This window comes from Hetaerina americana, unplaced genomic scaffold (genome assembly GCF_022747635.1).
Source record: "Hetaerina americana unplaced genomic scaffold, ioHetAmer1.1.p SCAF_9, whole genome shotgun sequence".
NCBI classification, from domain to species: Eukaryota; Metazoa; Arthropoda; class Insecta; order Odonata; family Calopterygidae; genus Hetaerina; species Hetaerina americana.
In genome coordinates this window covers 67,310,334-67,325,588 of record NW_027287538.1, presented here as the reverse complement: position 1 = coordinate 67,325,588, position 15,255 = coordinate 67,310,334, and the positions used below count along the sequence as shown (strand labels likewise).

Below are 15,255 nucleotides of genomic sequence, written 5' to 3'. Positions count from 1 at the left end.
AATCATGATGTTAATGACTTGAGTATGCATGTACATAGTTTAGAAAGTACAACTAACAATAATATTTTTTTTAAAAAGCACCAAATAGATCTATTATACTTCTCATTTTACTCGGCACTATAGGTACGGTGGGCGAAGAGAGGGGTTTGTTGGGAGAAATCCTATGGAGGCAGGAAAAGTGGATGAAGGGGGTATTAACTGGCAGTGGGATGTTGAAGACTGTAATTGACGGGAGAATGTTAGGCAAAAGAGGAAAGGGAAGGAACAGGATAGGGATGTTGGACGGGATGAAGGGAGGAAGAAAGTACTCAGAGATTAAGAGGGACCTGATATAGAGTAGGATGCTGGAGATGCTGATGCTTGAGTTGAATCTTCACTGTGCATTTATTATCCATTTTCACAAGAGATACTATTTAAAAAATTAAATCTACACGATTTCAACCAAAAATAATCCAAATTAGTTGCCAGGAGACCACAAAATCCACACACCTCACTCTGAGGTTGGAATTAGCCGAGTTCGTATGACAAACAAAGAAAGGTGAAAACAAAATTTAAGAATTTATTCTCAAGGGTTAGGAGAAATTTTGGTAATTTCAACAGCAAAAAATAACCTATTTCACTTGAATTGTTGACGAAAAATGAGGTCTATAATTTTGGAGGTTCTACTGAGGAGTTAAGTTTATTTATTTATGTTAGTATATATGAAGCTGAATTTTAACTCAATTTGGGCATGGATTAGAGTTATCTCAAATGAGTTTTTTCAAGTAATTTACTTTAATATAATTGTACATAATATCCTTAGGCTCATCTGCAATATCCAGGTACTTCAAGAGGTATTTCTTGTAAAAGAACCTTTAATTTAACAACAAGCTACCAACCTATTTTCATTATGATTCCTAATTTGTGTAGGAATAAGTGACACTGGACTCCATGACATTAGACACTCGATTGCGACTCAGATGATGCCAGACAAGTGCAGTGTCTCAAATGTTGTGACTGTACAAGATGGTGGGCGATTGGGGAATAAGTTGTGGGAGTATGCTGCAGTTTGGTCCCTAGGAAAGCTGCTGAATCTGCAACCCCTGGTACCAAAGTCAATTTTGAGGCACCTAGGGCGATACTTCAAAGGTAAATAGAAGTAGTATTCAGATGAGGAATGAGTAATTTTCTTCTAATTATTTTCCTAGAAGGGGTGAAATGGTGAGTTCTATAAAAATGAATTATAATAATTGATAAGTACCAGAAAATGTCAAATATAATTAGTACAAAAAGCTGTGAAAGCCTTCACACTAAAATAAGTGCAATATTTAAAGTGCAACTGACGAAGTATTCCCCTTGCTATATCTGGCATCAACGCTGCACAACCTCCCAATATTACTTCATTATACCCTCTCTATCTTTAAATGCTCCCCAAACAACTCATTTCATCACTTCTTCTCAATAATTACATCTCAGTTTACAATCCATTACATTTTATATCTAATTGTATCGTTTACTAAAGCTAATACTTCTCTTTAAAATTATGCATGTTTCACTTCAAAAAATGTCCCAAAATTCCACTGGACATTAATCAATGCAGGAAGGCGGTATTTCAAGAGAAGTTAATGACTACATGGTATCTGTCTTCCTCCATATATTGTCACTCAAAGTAATGATGCACAATGAATAGTTTTTTTCATTTGGGAAAAATAACTCTGAACCTACCAACTAAGCATTAGGTTTTCTGTTGGCTAAATAATAGAAACAGAATATCATCAATTTAAACACTTACTTTTTCTTATGTTTATGAAAAACTGTGGGAAAGCAGACATCAAATGAACTGTAACAGCATATATGTTACATATAACTTAACAGTGTAACAATCTTGGTAAGGACATCTTTTAGAGTGATTTTGAGTTCTCTTATTAAGGCTGTGTTACCTTACCTAGCTTTAGATCCCCTGGATATGGTCTGTATTTATGTGCAACAATAGATATATACTGTAAAATACTGTGAGTACAACCTCTGCATTTAAATACATAAATGCCTGCAAGGGTTAACCTGTGGAATGAAGTTAAAGATTTGTCAGTTATTTTTTATCTCATTACATTTCAGTCAAAATAAAAATGGCAATTATGAAACAAAAAATTCACTTAATTTTCTAATCTTCATAAGAGTTATAAGATAATACTGAGGCTTTGAAAGAGTCCATTGGTAAGGGGGTCAAATTGATCAAGAGATCAATTCCTGGTGGCCTCCAGGACTTAACCAGAAAACCACACAGCTTGGAGATTAAGCTGATCGTGCCTATATCTAGCCGCATTTGAAACTGGACATTTGATCTGTAACTGCACACTCCACTCACTGGGCTACATATTTCCATACAATCATCATAATTTGGATCTATTTATCTTACTAGCCAGTGTTCTATAATTTTATTGGTCTTAAGATTTCCTTGCAATGTAATTTTGATTGCATGATTTTTACCTGAAATAGATCTCAGCGTGAATTCATTGGAGGATTGTCTGCCTATCAATTGTCCCTCTGCCCCAGAGTCTTTTGGACAGCCAATGAAGCGCTGGAAGGTTTTGCCTTTGAAATCACTCAAACAACGGCTAAATCACTCATCGGGAGGAAACTTGGTGTTGCACAGGTAAAGACAATAGGTGCAAGCATACGTTATTATGCATGTCAACATGACCATTTTATTCTTGAAATTAACAATGTGCAGACAGTGCTTAAAATATGGTCTATATATGTTTATATGTTTAATAATCACACCAAAAGAATATAAATCATAAACTCAGTAATCAACTAGAAGGTCGGTTTGATAGTTGATGGTGGAGTTCACCCAGTAATAAGCCTGACAGCATGTAAAATTCAAACATCAGGGTAGATAGGCCAGTTCCTTTCCCTCTGCTAGTTATAATTTTCCAGGAAGATGTGGTACCCAAAATATCATATAGTTTGGGTGAAGCTGCCTGTGCCCAGAAGGGCTTGCCTGGGATCAAACCCGGGCCTTCCGGTCAGTAGTCCAACACTATCCCTGGACTACTGTGACCCATCAAAAGTATATATATATATGTTTAATAACTATAACAAAAGTAGTCCAAAGGTGACCTTTTGTATTGTGTAATTGAAATAATTTAATACACTTATTTTGCAAAAGGAAATATAAAAGTTACAAATGAATAACTAAAAAAATGGATATTTATTGCTAATTAACATTTACTTTGAATGAAAAGCAATATTATCATAAAATTAACCGCATGAACTGGCCCAAGGTGATATTGTGTTGATATTGCACTGTAAAATTGTGATAAAAAGCAATATAAAGAATAAAAATGCAGAGTAAATAAACATTTCTGGACATAGAATTGCAGTTAGACGTAATGTCATGAGATATAAATATGTAAACTTATACTATGTATTACCACATACTAATATCTGATATGCCAATAAGCTATTATAACAATTCACATTTTATAAGCAAAGTAGTCAGGCTATGCTTCTAAACTAGATTTTATACAGGTATATTGATATTGCAAATAACTAATGATGGAAACTGATAAAAACAGTACAATATATTATCATATATGAACATTAATGGTACCACTCAGTATGTTTAGGAAGAATTCATGCTAAAGAGGAAGCATATAAGATCTTAGATAGAATATTTAAATATGATGAGGATTAACTTTCAATGCTGTAATAATACAAGCTTGGCATTCATTGGCATTGAAACCATGATTCACACACCACTGCCTTAAGATTTTGCTTTTATGCAACAAATATGTTCAACTAACCCCTTCAATGAAACAGAATAGCTAATGGGCAGATTGTATTGCAAGAAAATATCCAAGACCTCAAATTCAGCTTTATGCACTACTCTAATGATTTTCTATGTTAGAGGTTAATTTACTGCTCAACAATAATCTATCATTTACACACCCTGACCCAAATCCTATGAGTATTTTTGCTGCAGTAAAGGCATTTCCTACAAATTAGGAATTATATTTACGATAGAGGCAAATGATTATTCTTTTTAACATAGCAATTCTTGGTTTTCTGAGGAAAATGTAATAGTGTCGAAAATCTGATGGATGCCGTTTACTGGCAAATCGCAAACCCAAATTGATTTCATTATTGGTTTATATTACTGTATTGGATTACCAATTACATTTTTACTTCTGAAGAGTGATTCAGATTACAGCAATCCTTATCAGCAATCAGACTAAAAGTTTGCTATTGGTTTACAACTATCACAATTTCTAATAAACTAGGATAAAAAGTGCATTATTTATTAAATTGAGCCATAGTGAATATATATATAATTACACCTTTTAGTTATTTATTCAATAAAAAACTAATCTCTGCAGAGGGAAATTTTGAGTAGGTAATCATTCAGACATTGGTCCTAAAGGCATAATACCATTCCAGCAAATGAAAAAGCCAATTGGAGCAGTACTAAGAAAATGTTTGAAGTTTTACTGAGTTTAAAGATGTAAATATGTAAGAAGGTTTCATCAGGCGTTGTATTATTGTACCCTTGCATTTTTGTATCTTTACCCTTTCCAGTCCTTTCCTTTCATTCTGAAGTAAATGCAAGACCTATCTACTGATAATCTTTTATTATTTTTTAATGTTTTTTCAATATCCAATTTATTGAAGGATTTCGTACCTTTAAAATTAGGGATGGCCATTCCTAGGAATACTTGTACATGCAATACAATACGAAAGTCAAACTTTGTGGCAAATAGATAACATAGAATTTTTAAAAATCATCCCCCTCTTAAACTTGTTCCATTTACACTACTAGTAAACAAATTTGCTATAATAATTATTTTTTGCATTATTGAAAATAGTCATGAACTCTGAAAAAAGTTTGACATGTGTAATAAGTTTAAGCAGTGCAAGATATCAATATTGTTCATTTAGTCATTCCTCTGCAACATTTTCAGACTCTTGTAAATCTTATAATCAATCAAGGAGTTGACAATATAATAAATTGTGCAATGAATATTTAAATGGAGAAAGTAATCAGATAAATGATTAGTGATTACATTTTATGAATGCTAATCAAAGAAAAGTAAAAATGCCATCAGATAAATTAACCTGATTACATCTATTGAATCACTGCCTCCCTGAAGACAGGTAGTACATTATTCCACATCATAACACCCTTTCCCAGGTGGATTGTGCTACCTGAACCAATCATTGCTTTCCGAGGAAAGGCAATGCAGAAGGAGTTTCGCTTCCACCAACGACTAGTTGATAAAGCAGATGAAACCTTGGATTGGGTTGCAAAAGAGGCAAGTCTTCAAACAAGTTTAAAATAAAATAAATGCAAACTCCACATTAATGAGGATCTTCTATTGATTTCATTGCATAATTATACCATTAAAATAATAACTTTTAAATTAGCTTAAAAGAGTTCATGTATTCTACTGATGACATATTATATCTGGATTTTATAAAATTTTAACTAGATGCAAGCCTAGATTTTCCATCTATTTTATCCAGACATTGAAGTCTTTTCAAAAACCTGACAGTCAGAGGGGAGATGGTTTAGTCCATTCATTTTAATGATTGGCATTGCAGAAGGAAATGATTCTTTCCATATATGTATACCCTTTATCCTTGGACTTTAAATTATACTTCATGACCTGAACAATTTTCATGTCACTGTAAAACATTCTATTGCAAGATATCACTAAATTACCAACCTCTATAAAAACATTGTTTGCAATTTTTGCATTTAAAAAATGCATGCCAATTTGGCCTTACATAAATGCTAGCAAAATACTGTTTGAAATTTATAATACAGTGTGCATGGTAATTTTTTTATTGCTACAGTAAAAGGAACAAATGGCTATGATCAAAATCCATTTATACAGGGCACTTAAAAGAAGTTTAAAAGTTGTTAAATTTCATAGGTGTAACTTTTAATATACAGAATAACAATACAAGTGAGTAGGTGATTAATTTTACCTATTTAATCACTAAAATCTAGGCAAAATTTGCAAACCTCTAATCGAATTGTAATGTCATACACTCCACTAAACCTGTGTCATACATCTACATAACATTATATTCAAATTTTTAACTGATCAATACAACTTTTCAAGGATACCTTTTTCTTGGATGAAAAAAGGATACCTTAATCTCCTTAGAAGACTTGATGTAATTGCCTTGATCTTTTCCTGTAAATATAGTGAAACTGCTTTATCAAAATGTTGCTTCACTGTTTGAACATATGGAAGGTCCAAAATGTAGTTCATCTTAAAAACTCGGTCTACAGTAGCTGTAAGAAGGAATTATTATAGATCAATCTTCATAATTTAAAATTAGAGAGTATAAAATCTTATTGAATTAATTTACTGCCATAATAATTTTTTTAAGAATAATATTCTAACCTAACAATATTAAGAAAACAGCAAGTGAACCTTGCTTAACTTGTCAAGACGCAAGTCTGAACACCTATGGTATAATATCTCTCTCGCTCTTTTCTTCATGAATTAATTTTGAAGTCAATTGGACTAGAAATCATTCTATAAATTTTGACTTTGAAAGCAAATGTGCAGGAGTTTTCAAAAATGCATGCTTGTCAGTTCTAAATCAAGCTGAATGGATCTTAAATGAAACTGATTTTTTTTGTCTCATGTAGTTGACCGAGCAGGGATAGGTTGTGAACTTGGACTGTACCATAATTGTGCCCATGAGGTTTAGTTTGGCATTTCATCTATGCATATTGAATGTAATTTGTAATCATGGAAAAAATCAAATGTTATGGGAATTCATTGTTTCCTGAGGTTATTTTTATATTTTGAGCGAACCAAGAATCAGCAAAACGACCACCCTAAAAGAAATCAAAAACTTGTTCCTGGTGCAAAATATTTGAGATATAGATGAATACTATGAGAAATCTGACTGACAATATATTTTCTATCAATCATCAGGTAAACACTTTCCAGGTTTCAAAGAATATCTCAATTCTTGATGTAACTTTTGTTGGAATCCATGTACGAAGGACTGATTTCTCCCAGTGGCTACCAAGGGTTTACAACAAATCGCTTGCAACTGCTTCCTACTTCCGGGAAGCAATGGACTATTTTCGCAAGAAAATTGAAGGGCCAATCGCTTTTATAGTTGTAAGCGATGACACAAAGTGGGTTAAAATTAATCTCGGAGCAAAAGAAAGAGGCTCTTCAGAAACATTGGTGAGTATAACAAATTGTGGTAAATTTTGACTTTAAAATTATTCCAAATGTTGAATATATATTTAATTGGATATTCCTCTGTTTACATCAATTCCTAGTCAAAGAGAAAGTAAATATCTATGCACTGCTCTTTTCCTACAGAAATGGGCCTCAGGATTTATTTTCAATTCCACCTTGGTAAACATTCACGAACAATTAGGCTCCAGGTGGCATTTAAACTTGAATAACATTGAGAATGTTTTTTAAAGAATAGATTAACAAGAATTTTAGAATTGGGTAGTTTCCTACATATGAGTAGGCTGTATTAGATTAGTTAAATGCATTGCATAAATTTATTCATTCATCACTAACAATGAATGAGAAAGCTTCCGTGATGAAAATATAGGATGGTTATGAAAAAATGAATTTAAAAACACCACTTTCTTCAAGGGCAACTGACAGATATATTGATACTACATCAGGGACTGACTTCCTATTGCTAAGCATTGTATTTGTTATCAAGTTACATATAGCTTTTGTCATAGAATTCCACCATGAGATCTAAATGTCTTTAATTTCCGAATTTTTTAGGGGAAATTCTTATAATCTTATGAAGGTACACATAATAATAATAGTGGAATTTTTTTAGAGAAAAATGTGTCCTGTAAAATTTTTAGAATCAACATCAAGCTAAATGAATATTTTATAGATATTATTTTATTATATGTATATAAATACATTCCCACGCAACTAAATTTACTCTCAGGATCATCAAGAAAAGGATGGAGAGCAAGCCAAAGGATTACTTGGGGGATGATCAGTTTGGATTTAGGAAGGGGAGAGGCACCTGTGATGCCATTACAGTAATGAGACCACTAATCAAGAGGAGTATAGAATACAATTAGGACATATTTGCCAGTTTCCTAGATTTTGAAAAGGTGATTGTTAGAGTGAATTGGGAAAAACTAATGACTATATTGCAGAAAATAGGACTACATTGGAGGAAAGGGAGGCTAATCCGCAACCTGTACATGTCTCAGACTGCTCAGGTGATAATGGGGAATGGAGTCCAGATGGGCAGTGTTAGGAAGAGATGTAAGGCAGGGTTGTCCATTGTCTTGAGTGATGTTCAACGTAAATGTGGAGGAAATGATTAAAGAGGCATGGGAAGAACTGGAGGTAGGAATGAAAGTCAGCAGAGAATTCATAAAATCAGTTATGTTTGCTGATGACCAAGCTTTAGTTTGTCAGCTGGCCAAGGGGTTGCAAGCATTGCCGAATGAATTGGAAATTCAGTGTGACAGATATGGGATGAGAATCAATATTAATAAAACAAAGGTTATGTGATTTTCCAGAAAGAAAAAGGCTAAGCTAAACATTAAAATAGGAGGGCAAAAACTAGAGCAGGTAGAACAGTTTACGTATCTCATAAGGGTTTTGGACCAACACGGTCAAAGTAGAAGGGACATAAGGAGACAAATTTCGCTAGGCAAAGAGGCTTTCACAAGGAGGAGGGAGTTGATAACAGGGACGTTAGGTAAGGATATTAAGAAAAAACCAGTAAAAACTTTGATATGGAGCGTAGCTATGTATGGCGTGCAAATGTGGTCATTGAAGCAGGAGGATAGACGTAGACTGGAGGCTTTTGAAATGTGGGTGTGGAGAAGAATAGAGCAGGTGAAATGGATGGAAAGGAAAACAGGAGAGGAAGTGCTAAGTATGGTGAGTGAAGAGAGGGGATTGCTGGGAGAAGTCATAAGGAGACAGGAAAAATGGATGAAAAGCATATTGATTGGCAGTGGGATGTTGAATACTGTAATAGAGGGGCGAATGTTAGACAACCGAGGAAAGGGCAGGAATAGGATGGGGATGTTGGACAGGATGAAGAGAGGAAGGAAGTACACAGAATTGAAGGGGGACCTGATGTACTGTAGGAATTTTGGATTGTGTTTTGTTAGAAGAAAAAAATATTTAATTGGTATTTGTGTCCATCCAAAACATACCTCAACTGGTAGATAATATTTTAGAAAATATACAAATAAAAAAGTGGAAATGAGTAATGATGCATATCTGCTGATTGGCTGAAAAGGTTTGCTCTAAACCATAATTTTCTTTATATTCTGTTTACCTCCCAATGGGCAAAAACGTTGATGTGGTGGAAGTGCTTGTGGATTTTGATGACCCCTATAGCAGCACTGGCGGGAGGAATGATATTTGCTCCTAGTAGGGTCATCCATGCCAGATAAGTGGGCGGGTAGTCGCCAGACAAAAGATATTGACCATCTGGCCATTGCGTGATGGAGCCATGTTAAAAAAGCTATTGAGGAAGACAATGGGAAACCACATCAATTATTTGATCCAAGAATTTTAGGATGGACACTATAATGAAAATGAGTCCTGGCAAAAATATGACTGTTCTATCAGCTGTGTGTTGTGTCTGGCAGCAGGGGAGGGAAGGCTTTTGTGGTCATCATTTCATGAAATCCTTGCAAAGCAAAAGTGATGACAGCAGCAGCACAGAAGCAGAAAAGAATCGAATTAGAATAGAAACTTGGAATATAAGGGCAATGATGAGGGCAGGAAAATTAGAAAGTGAGAGATGGAGAGAAGAAAGATATATTTCCTCTCTCCATCTCGAAGATGTTTCAGGACTGTGTACGGTGAGATGGAAGGTTATCTGGGATCACTGGAGTGATAGTTATAGGATAATATACAACAAAGGGGAAGAGTGTCAGAAATGGATGGTAATAATACTGCTCAAAAAGGTAGGCAGAAGCATAGTAAACATGGAGCAAGCGACTAATAGAATATTATTAGTAGAAATAAAAGTGGAATCAACCAACTTAATATTGTTCAGGTATACATGCCACCAGGTAATCAGAGGGAGGAAGTCAATAGGGTATACAATCAGTTAAATGATATATTCACAGTCATTCTTTGAGGGAAACATTTGATAGTTATGGAGGAATGGAACGCCGTGATAGGCAAAGGAAAAGGTAGTGAGGGAGGAGACTATGGGTTAGGAACAAGGAATGATCATGGTTAGAAAGTAATCGAGTTCTCCAGGAAAGGGATTAATCACCACCAACACTTGGTTTGGACACCAAAAAAGGCATTGGTACACAAGGAAAATGCTGGGGGATTCAAGAAGCTATCAGTCTATATAATGGTTAGGCACAGATTTAGGAACAGCACAATCAATGCAGTTTCCCAGGAGGAGATGCAGACTCATATTACCATTTAGTCATGATGAAGGGTAGCATCTGATTCCAAAGGAGAAAACGGAAAAGGCAGTTAAGGAAATGGAATGTAGAAGCACTGATCGAATTGGCCAGGAAGGATTATCAGCTGGCTGTAGAGAAAATGAGTGAGGAAAGAGAACTGGGTACTACAGAGGAAAAATGGGAACGTATCAAAAAAAGGGAATAGAAAGTCTCAAAAAAAAAAACTATAGGAATATCAAATAGGAAAAGGACAAGGAAACCATGGATTATGGACAAGGTGGTTCAAAAGACAGATGAGAGAAGGAAATGGAAGAACCAAGTTAGGGAGAAGGAAGTATAAACAGCGCAATAATAAATGTGTGTGCGAAAAAAATGGGGCAAAAGAAGCTTTTTGGAGGGTCAAAGCAACAATTTCAGAGTAAAAATCTTTTCCTTGACCGGGATCTCGGTCAAGGCGAATGATTTTTTACACTCTGAAACTGTTGCATTGAAATGCACATTAGCTGATGATTCTGTTAAAAGTTACTGCTGCGGCATCTCCTGCAGTTTCTTGGGAATCGTGGGAAGATAAGGAAAGTCAATGGAAATAGAGTGAAATCAGTCTTTTTAATGTAATTCTGTTAGCTCAGCATGGGAGCCAAACTAGTATTTTACATTTAGAGCCATAAGAAAAAGTTACAACAAAATGAAAAATGTTCTTTAAATTAAGCAATGCCAGGTTTGTTAATGCTACCACAAAGAATATTTACAGTTCTATAAATATTTGCTGAAATGAATGGTAAAAAAAATCAGAAATCATGGCTGAGGTACTAGTATTGTGCTAGAAGTTTACACATTTCAAGGTTGCTAGACTCCCTTTACACAAGGTGAAAGCATTTAATAATTCACTGTATTGCAACTCAAGGCAATTGCTTCTCTCCCACCTGACTGAAATATAATTATAGTATTTTAATATCTGTGATATTGGTTTTGTAGCCTCCAGGTTCAAATGATGTTTTCTTGGGAACAAGTGAAAGAGACCACTCCTCCGAAAGCATTGGGCATGACTTAACACTCCTTTCCCTTTGCAACCATACAATCATCGACTACGGCACATTCGGCTCATGGGGTGCACTCATGGCTGGTGGGGAAACCATCTCCCTTCGCTTGGATAAGCACCTTGACCATATACTGGGCTCATATATCCCTGGATGGATGCTGTGGGATGACCCTGGCATTGTGAGGAGAATTACTAATTTCACCTGAAGCATGAAGAATTGAAAATGTAGATGCACATATCAATACCATGCATATAGGTATCTTACTGTCATGGTGTTATCCAGATCATTAATTCTTTTCATATGTTCAATCGTATGATGCTCCTACTGTTTGGCCACTTCACATTCCAAACCCACCATCACATTCTTCCAGAGTACATATTTTTAATATATTGTAAAATAAAAAGTAAGGTATTGCAAAATATAGTTTGCATGCCAATATAGAAGATGAATATTTCAGTTCTTACCTGTTCATTTCAAGTTCAATATGCAAACATTATTGTTAATGAGAAGGATGTTGCAGAATCAGTCAAGCAGTTGAACATTTCTGCCCTTCGGCACAAGTTAAAGGGAATAAATCATTTGGTGGATACTCTGGTTTTATGGTGAGAAACTAGCATGCCATTTATATGTGATTTCTGGGTCTTAGATATAAGTATGATAGCATCATGAAACTGTGTAAACAGTTATATATTTCACAGGATAGGTGGTTGTATCTCATCTTCATATATATTCAGGGATAAGAAAAATTCAAAGTCAATATACAAAGTTGAGCCTTTGGATTTTTATTACAGTCAACGTATCAACAAAATGCAGGTAATATAAATAACATTTTTCACAGAAATGCTTTGCATGAAAAAACTGGAACCTACACCATTTCAGTTCCAGGTCACAATCTTGAAAATATTTATAGATACAATTAATAATGACATTATTACTAATGAAAATACTTTCAAATTTATTATCACAGTCATTTAAGGATGTAATCCCATTACTCCTAACAGATGGATAAAATCACAATACAATATTTCTGAGTATAATCAGATTATATTTGGCTAAGTCTTTGTCAACCAGCATTAACAGTTTCAGTGGTATTAGAAGCTCGTTTTGGAAATAAAGTAAAAACATAATTATTTTTAAAAAGATCTGACTAACAGCTGACAAAAGAGAGCTGAGAAAAATTAAAGCAAAGCAAAAATATGTGGTGTTGATCCTGGGGCCAAAATGATAAGGCAATATTGTCAAACATTGATAAGTAGATTTCAGTGAACAAAATTTATAATTATGGAAGATTATTTTTCATACCTGCAAACCAATTGCAATTGAGTTTAAATAGTGTTCATCTTTCCATCATCATTATAATTTCAGAAACAGGCTATTATTTTCAATGCTGATTAGGTAAGTTCATATTGATACCTAAGCAACAAAAAAAGTATGAGAAGAATGAAGCCTTTCTATGTTTTTGAACACTATTCCTAGTATGGAGTAGCATGAAGGAAGACTTGAAGCAAATACCAAAGAGGCATCAAATATCTTCACACAAAAAAGATAGCAATTAAAATTTTTTAGTTTGTAAATTAATTTAGCCCCCATTTACGTTTCTGTTGAGGTGGTCAAGGCATGCATGTACAAGGGTAGTTAGAAATATTCTTGGAATCAACACCAGATGTCGACGCAATTTAAGTTGTTTAATTCTATTCCATTCAGAGAACTTTTCTAATTAACCTCATAAAAATGTACTTGCTGAAAAATCATAAACTAACCTAACATGATAATGCAAATGCATACTACATTAATTATTTTTAAGCAATTTGCACCTGAGGTAGACTTTCTGAATATTGGTAGCAATGACACAAAAATCATGAAATAATGGATGAATTTTTAAACGAGGTCAGGCTTTTCAAGCTTTTAATTTATTTAAGAACACACTTGAAACAATGTAGACCTGCTACAAAAAATCCTTGGGACCTTCCAATAAAATGACTTATATAAGAATACCCCCATTTTAGCTAAGTAATGACAAAGATTTTATAAGATATTCCCCTGCATGGCAAATGTAGAGCAAAGATTAGCATATACCAGCCAGTAAATTTGATCATTTTACAAAGTAGCCTTTCGCTTAATTCCATCAGTATGAGCAGGAAATAATGCTGAATTTAATGGGTGTGAATCCAAACTACTGTCAATAACAATTGGGAAATATGGTAAAACCGCCTGTAAGGTATACAAATGAATTAAGCCACTAAGGAATGACCCTTATCAATAAGCTGACTTGTATAATGGCAGAGCATATAACTTCTCAGCCTGAATTTTATTAGAATTATTAGGGGAGCAATTTTTGTTACTTGCGTGGAGCATAAGCAATACAAAATGTGACGTGGGCTTATGAACCTGCACTCTTTGGTGTGAACAAAATTCTTGGAGAGAATGAAAATACATTTCAAATGCCATAACAGCCTTTTCCCATACAAGGGAATATACAGAAACTGAGAGTAAGCCACTCCAAATATAAATATATATATATCCTACCGCCCTTTCCTCTTGTGTGTCGTCTATTTATCCTTTGGTGGTGAAACAGCTCCCTAATGCCAACTCTTGGCCCAAAGAATCGGGGCATTTGGTTGCATAAAGCCCCCGCAGATTTCATTGTAAATTACGTTTCCTTGATAGCTCAAGTGGTAAGAGCATCGACCCAGCAAGTTGAAAGATCCAGTGTTCAAGTCCCAGTCAAGGAAACATTTATGCCCTTGTGATCTAGATGATTCCACCTTCCCCCACCTCTCCTGTGTTTGTCCTTTATATGTGTTCCTATCCCTTTTCCTTATTCTATTTCCATGTGAATAAATACATATATATATGTATACATACATATATATATTATACACATATATTTCAATTTGATTAACTACCCCAATACTATCATTTAAAGACAAGATATTTTTTCACATTTGAGCAAAAATCTGGTTTATACATCACCTAATAGCCCAAAGAAAATCCTAAACCAATATAAATAACAATCAATTCAATTTTGTATTTACAAATGATAAAAATCAGTCTTATGAAACTAATTAAAATTTTTGGCAATAATAATTGAACATTCCTATTCACAAAAAAGCTTCTTTGACATTTGATACGGCCATAACCAATACCTTTAAAAGAATGTCTTTTGGTATGTATAGAGAGAAATAAAAATTATTTCACACGCACCTAGTTTGGCATACTAATGAACTAAAATTAATAGTGAAAACTATTATTCCATCCCAGCATTAAACTACTTTCACTGCTTATTTTGAAAACCACAATTAAAATGGTTAATGTGATGTTTGTGATTTTTTTTTCCAACAAATATCACCTCTGCTTAAATTGACTTGAGTAATAAATTCTCACCCAAAATAACCTTCCAATCAAACCTTATATTAGGTGAATGTGTTACAGGAGGAAATGGAGGTTCACAGAGCTTCCAAACTTTTTCCTCCTCCTTTTGGTCCCTCATCTCAGCTTCCAGTTCATTGAGAATACCTAAGTCAGGAACCTCTTGTACCATAGCCACACTGCAATACGGCACCTTTTGGCACAGTCGCCTCATATCATGACTTGGACGGGGCATCAATCCGACGAGCTGGCGAGTACATGTGTCCAGGTTTGCTGCATGAGCAACCACTAAGAGATCTCCTGTACAGCCTTCTATGATAAATGAAAAAAATGACATTACCACAAAGGTTATTGAATATCTGCCTTTTAATTTCAGTAAAGGCAATTTGCTTTTTCATTGGTTATTTCCACTCATTTCTGTATTATGGAACACCAGTGCACATG

The 15,255-nt window shown here is 34.5% G+C and overlaps 2 protein-coding genes across 2 annotated transcripts in view; one reads left to right on the top strand and one right to left on the bottom strand.

The window, feature by feature from the left end:
- Positions 1-962: 962 nt before the first annotated feature.
- On the top strand, positions 963-11,647 carry LOC139698606 (galactoside 2-alpha-L-fucosyltransferase SEC1-like). Its single transcript, XM_071597448.1, has 5 exons — positions 963-1,128; positions 2,476-2,632; positions 5,171-5,291; positions 6,939-7,182; positions 11,421-11,647. Exons 1-5 carry the CDS (start codon positions 963-965, stop codon positions 11,645-11,647), a joined length of 915 nt encoding a protein of 304 aa, XP_071453549.1.
- A 569-nt stretch (positions 11,648-12,216) lies between these two features.
- Positions 12,217-15,255, bottom strand: part of Epp (Ecdysteroid phosphate phosphatase) — a 29,872-nt gene continuing 26,833 nt past the window's right edge. The window contains exon 12 of the mRNA XM_071597719.1: positions 12,217-15,123. Within this exon, the coding sequence (XP_071453820.1) occupies positions 14,798-15,123 (326 nt within the window). The 3' untranslated portion in view covers positions 12,217-14,797. The remainder of the gene's footprint in view (positions 15,124-15,255) is intronic.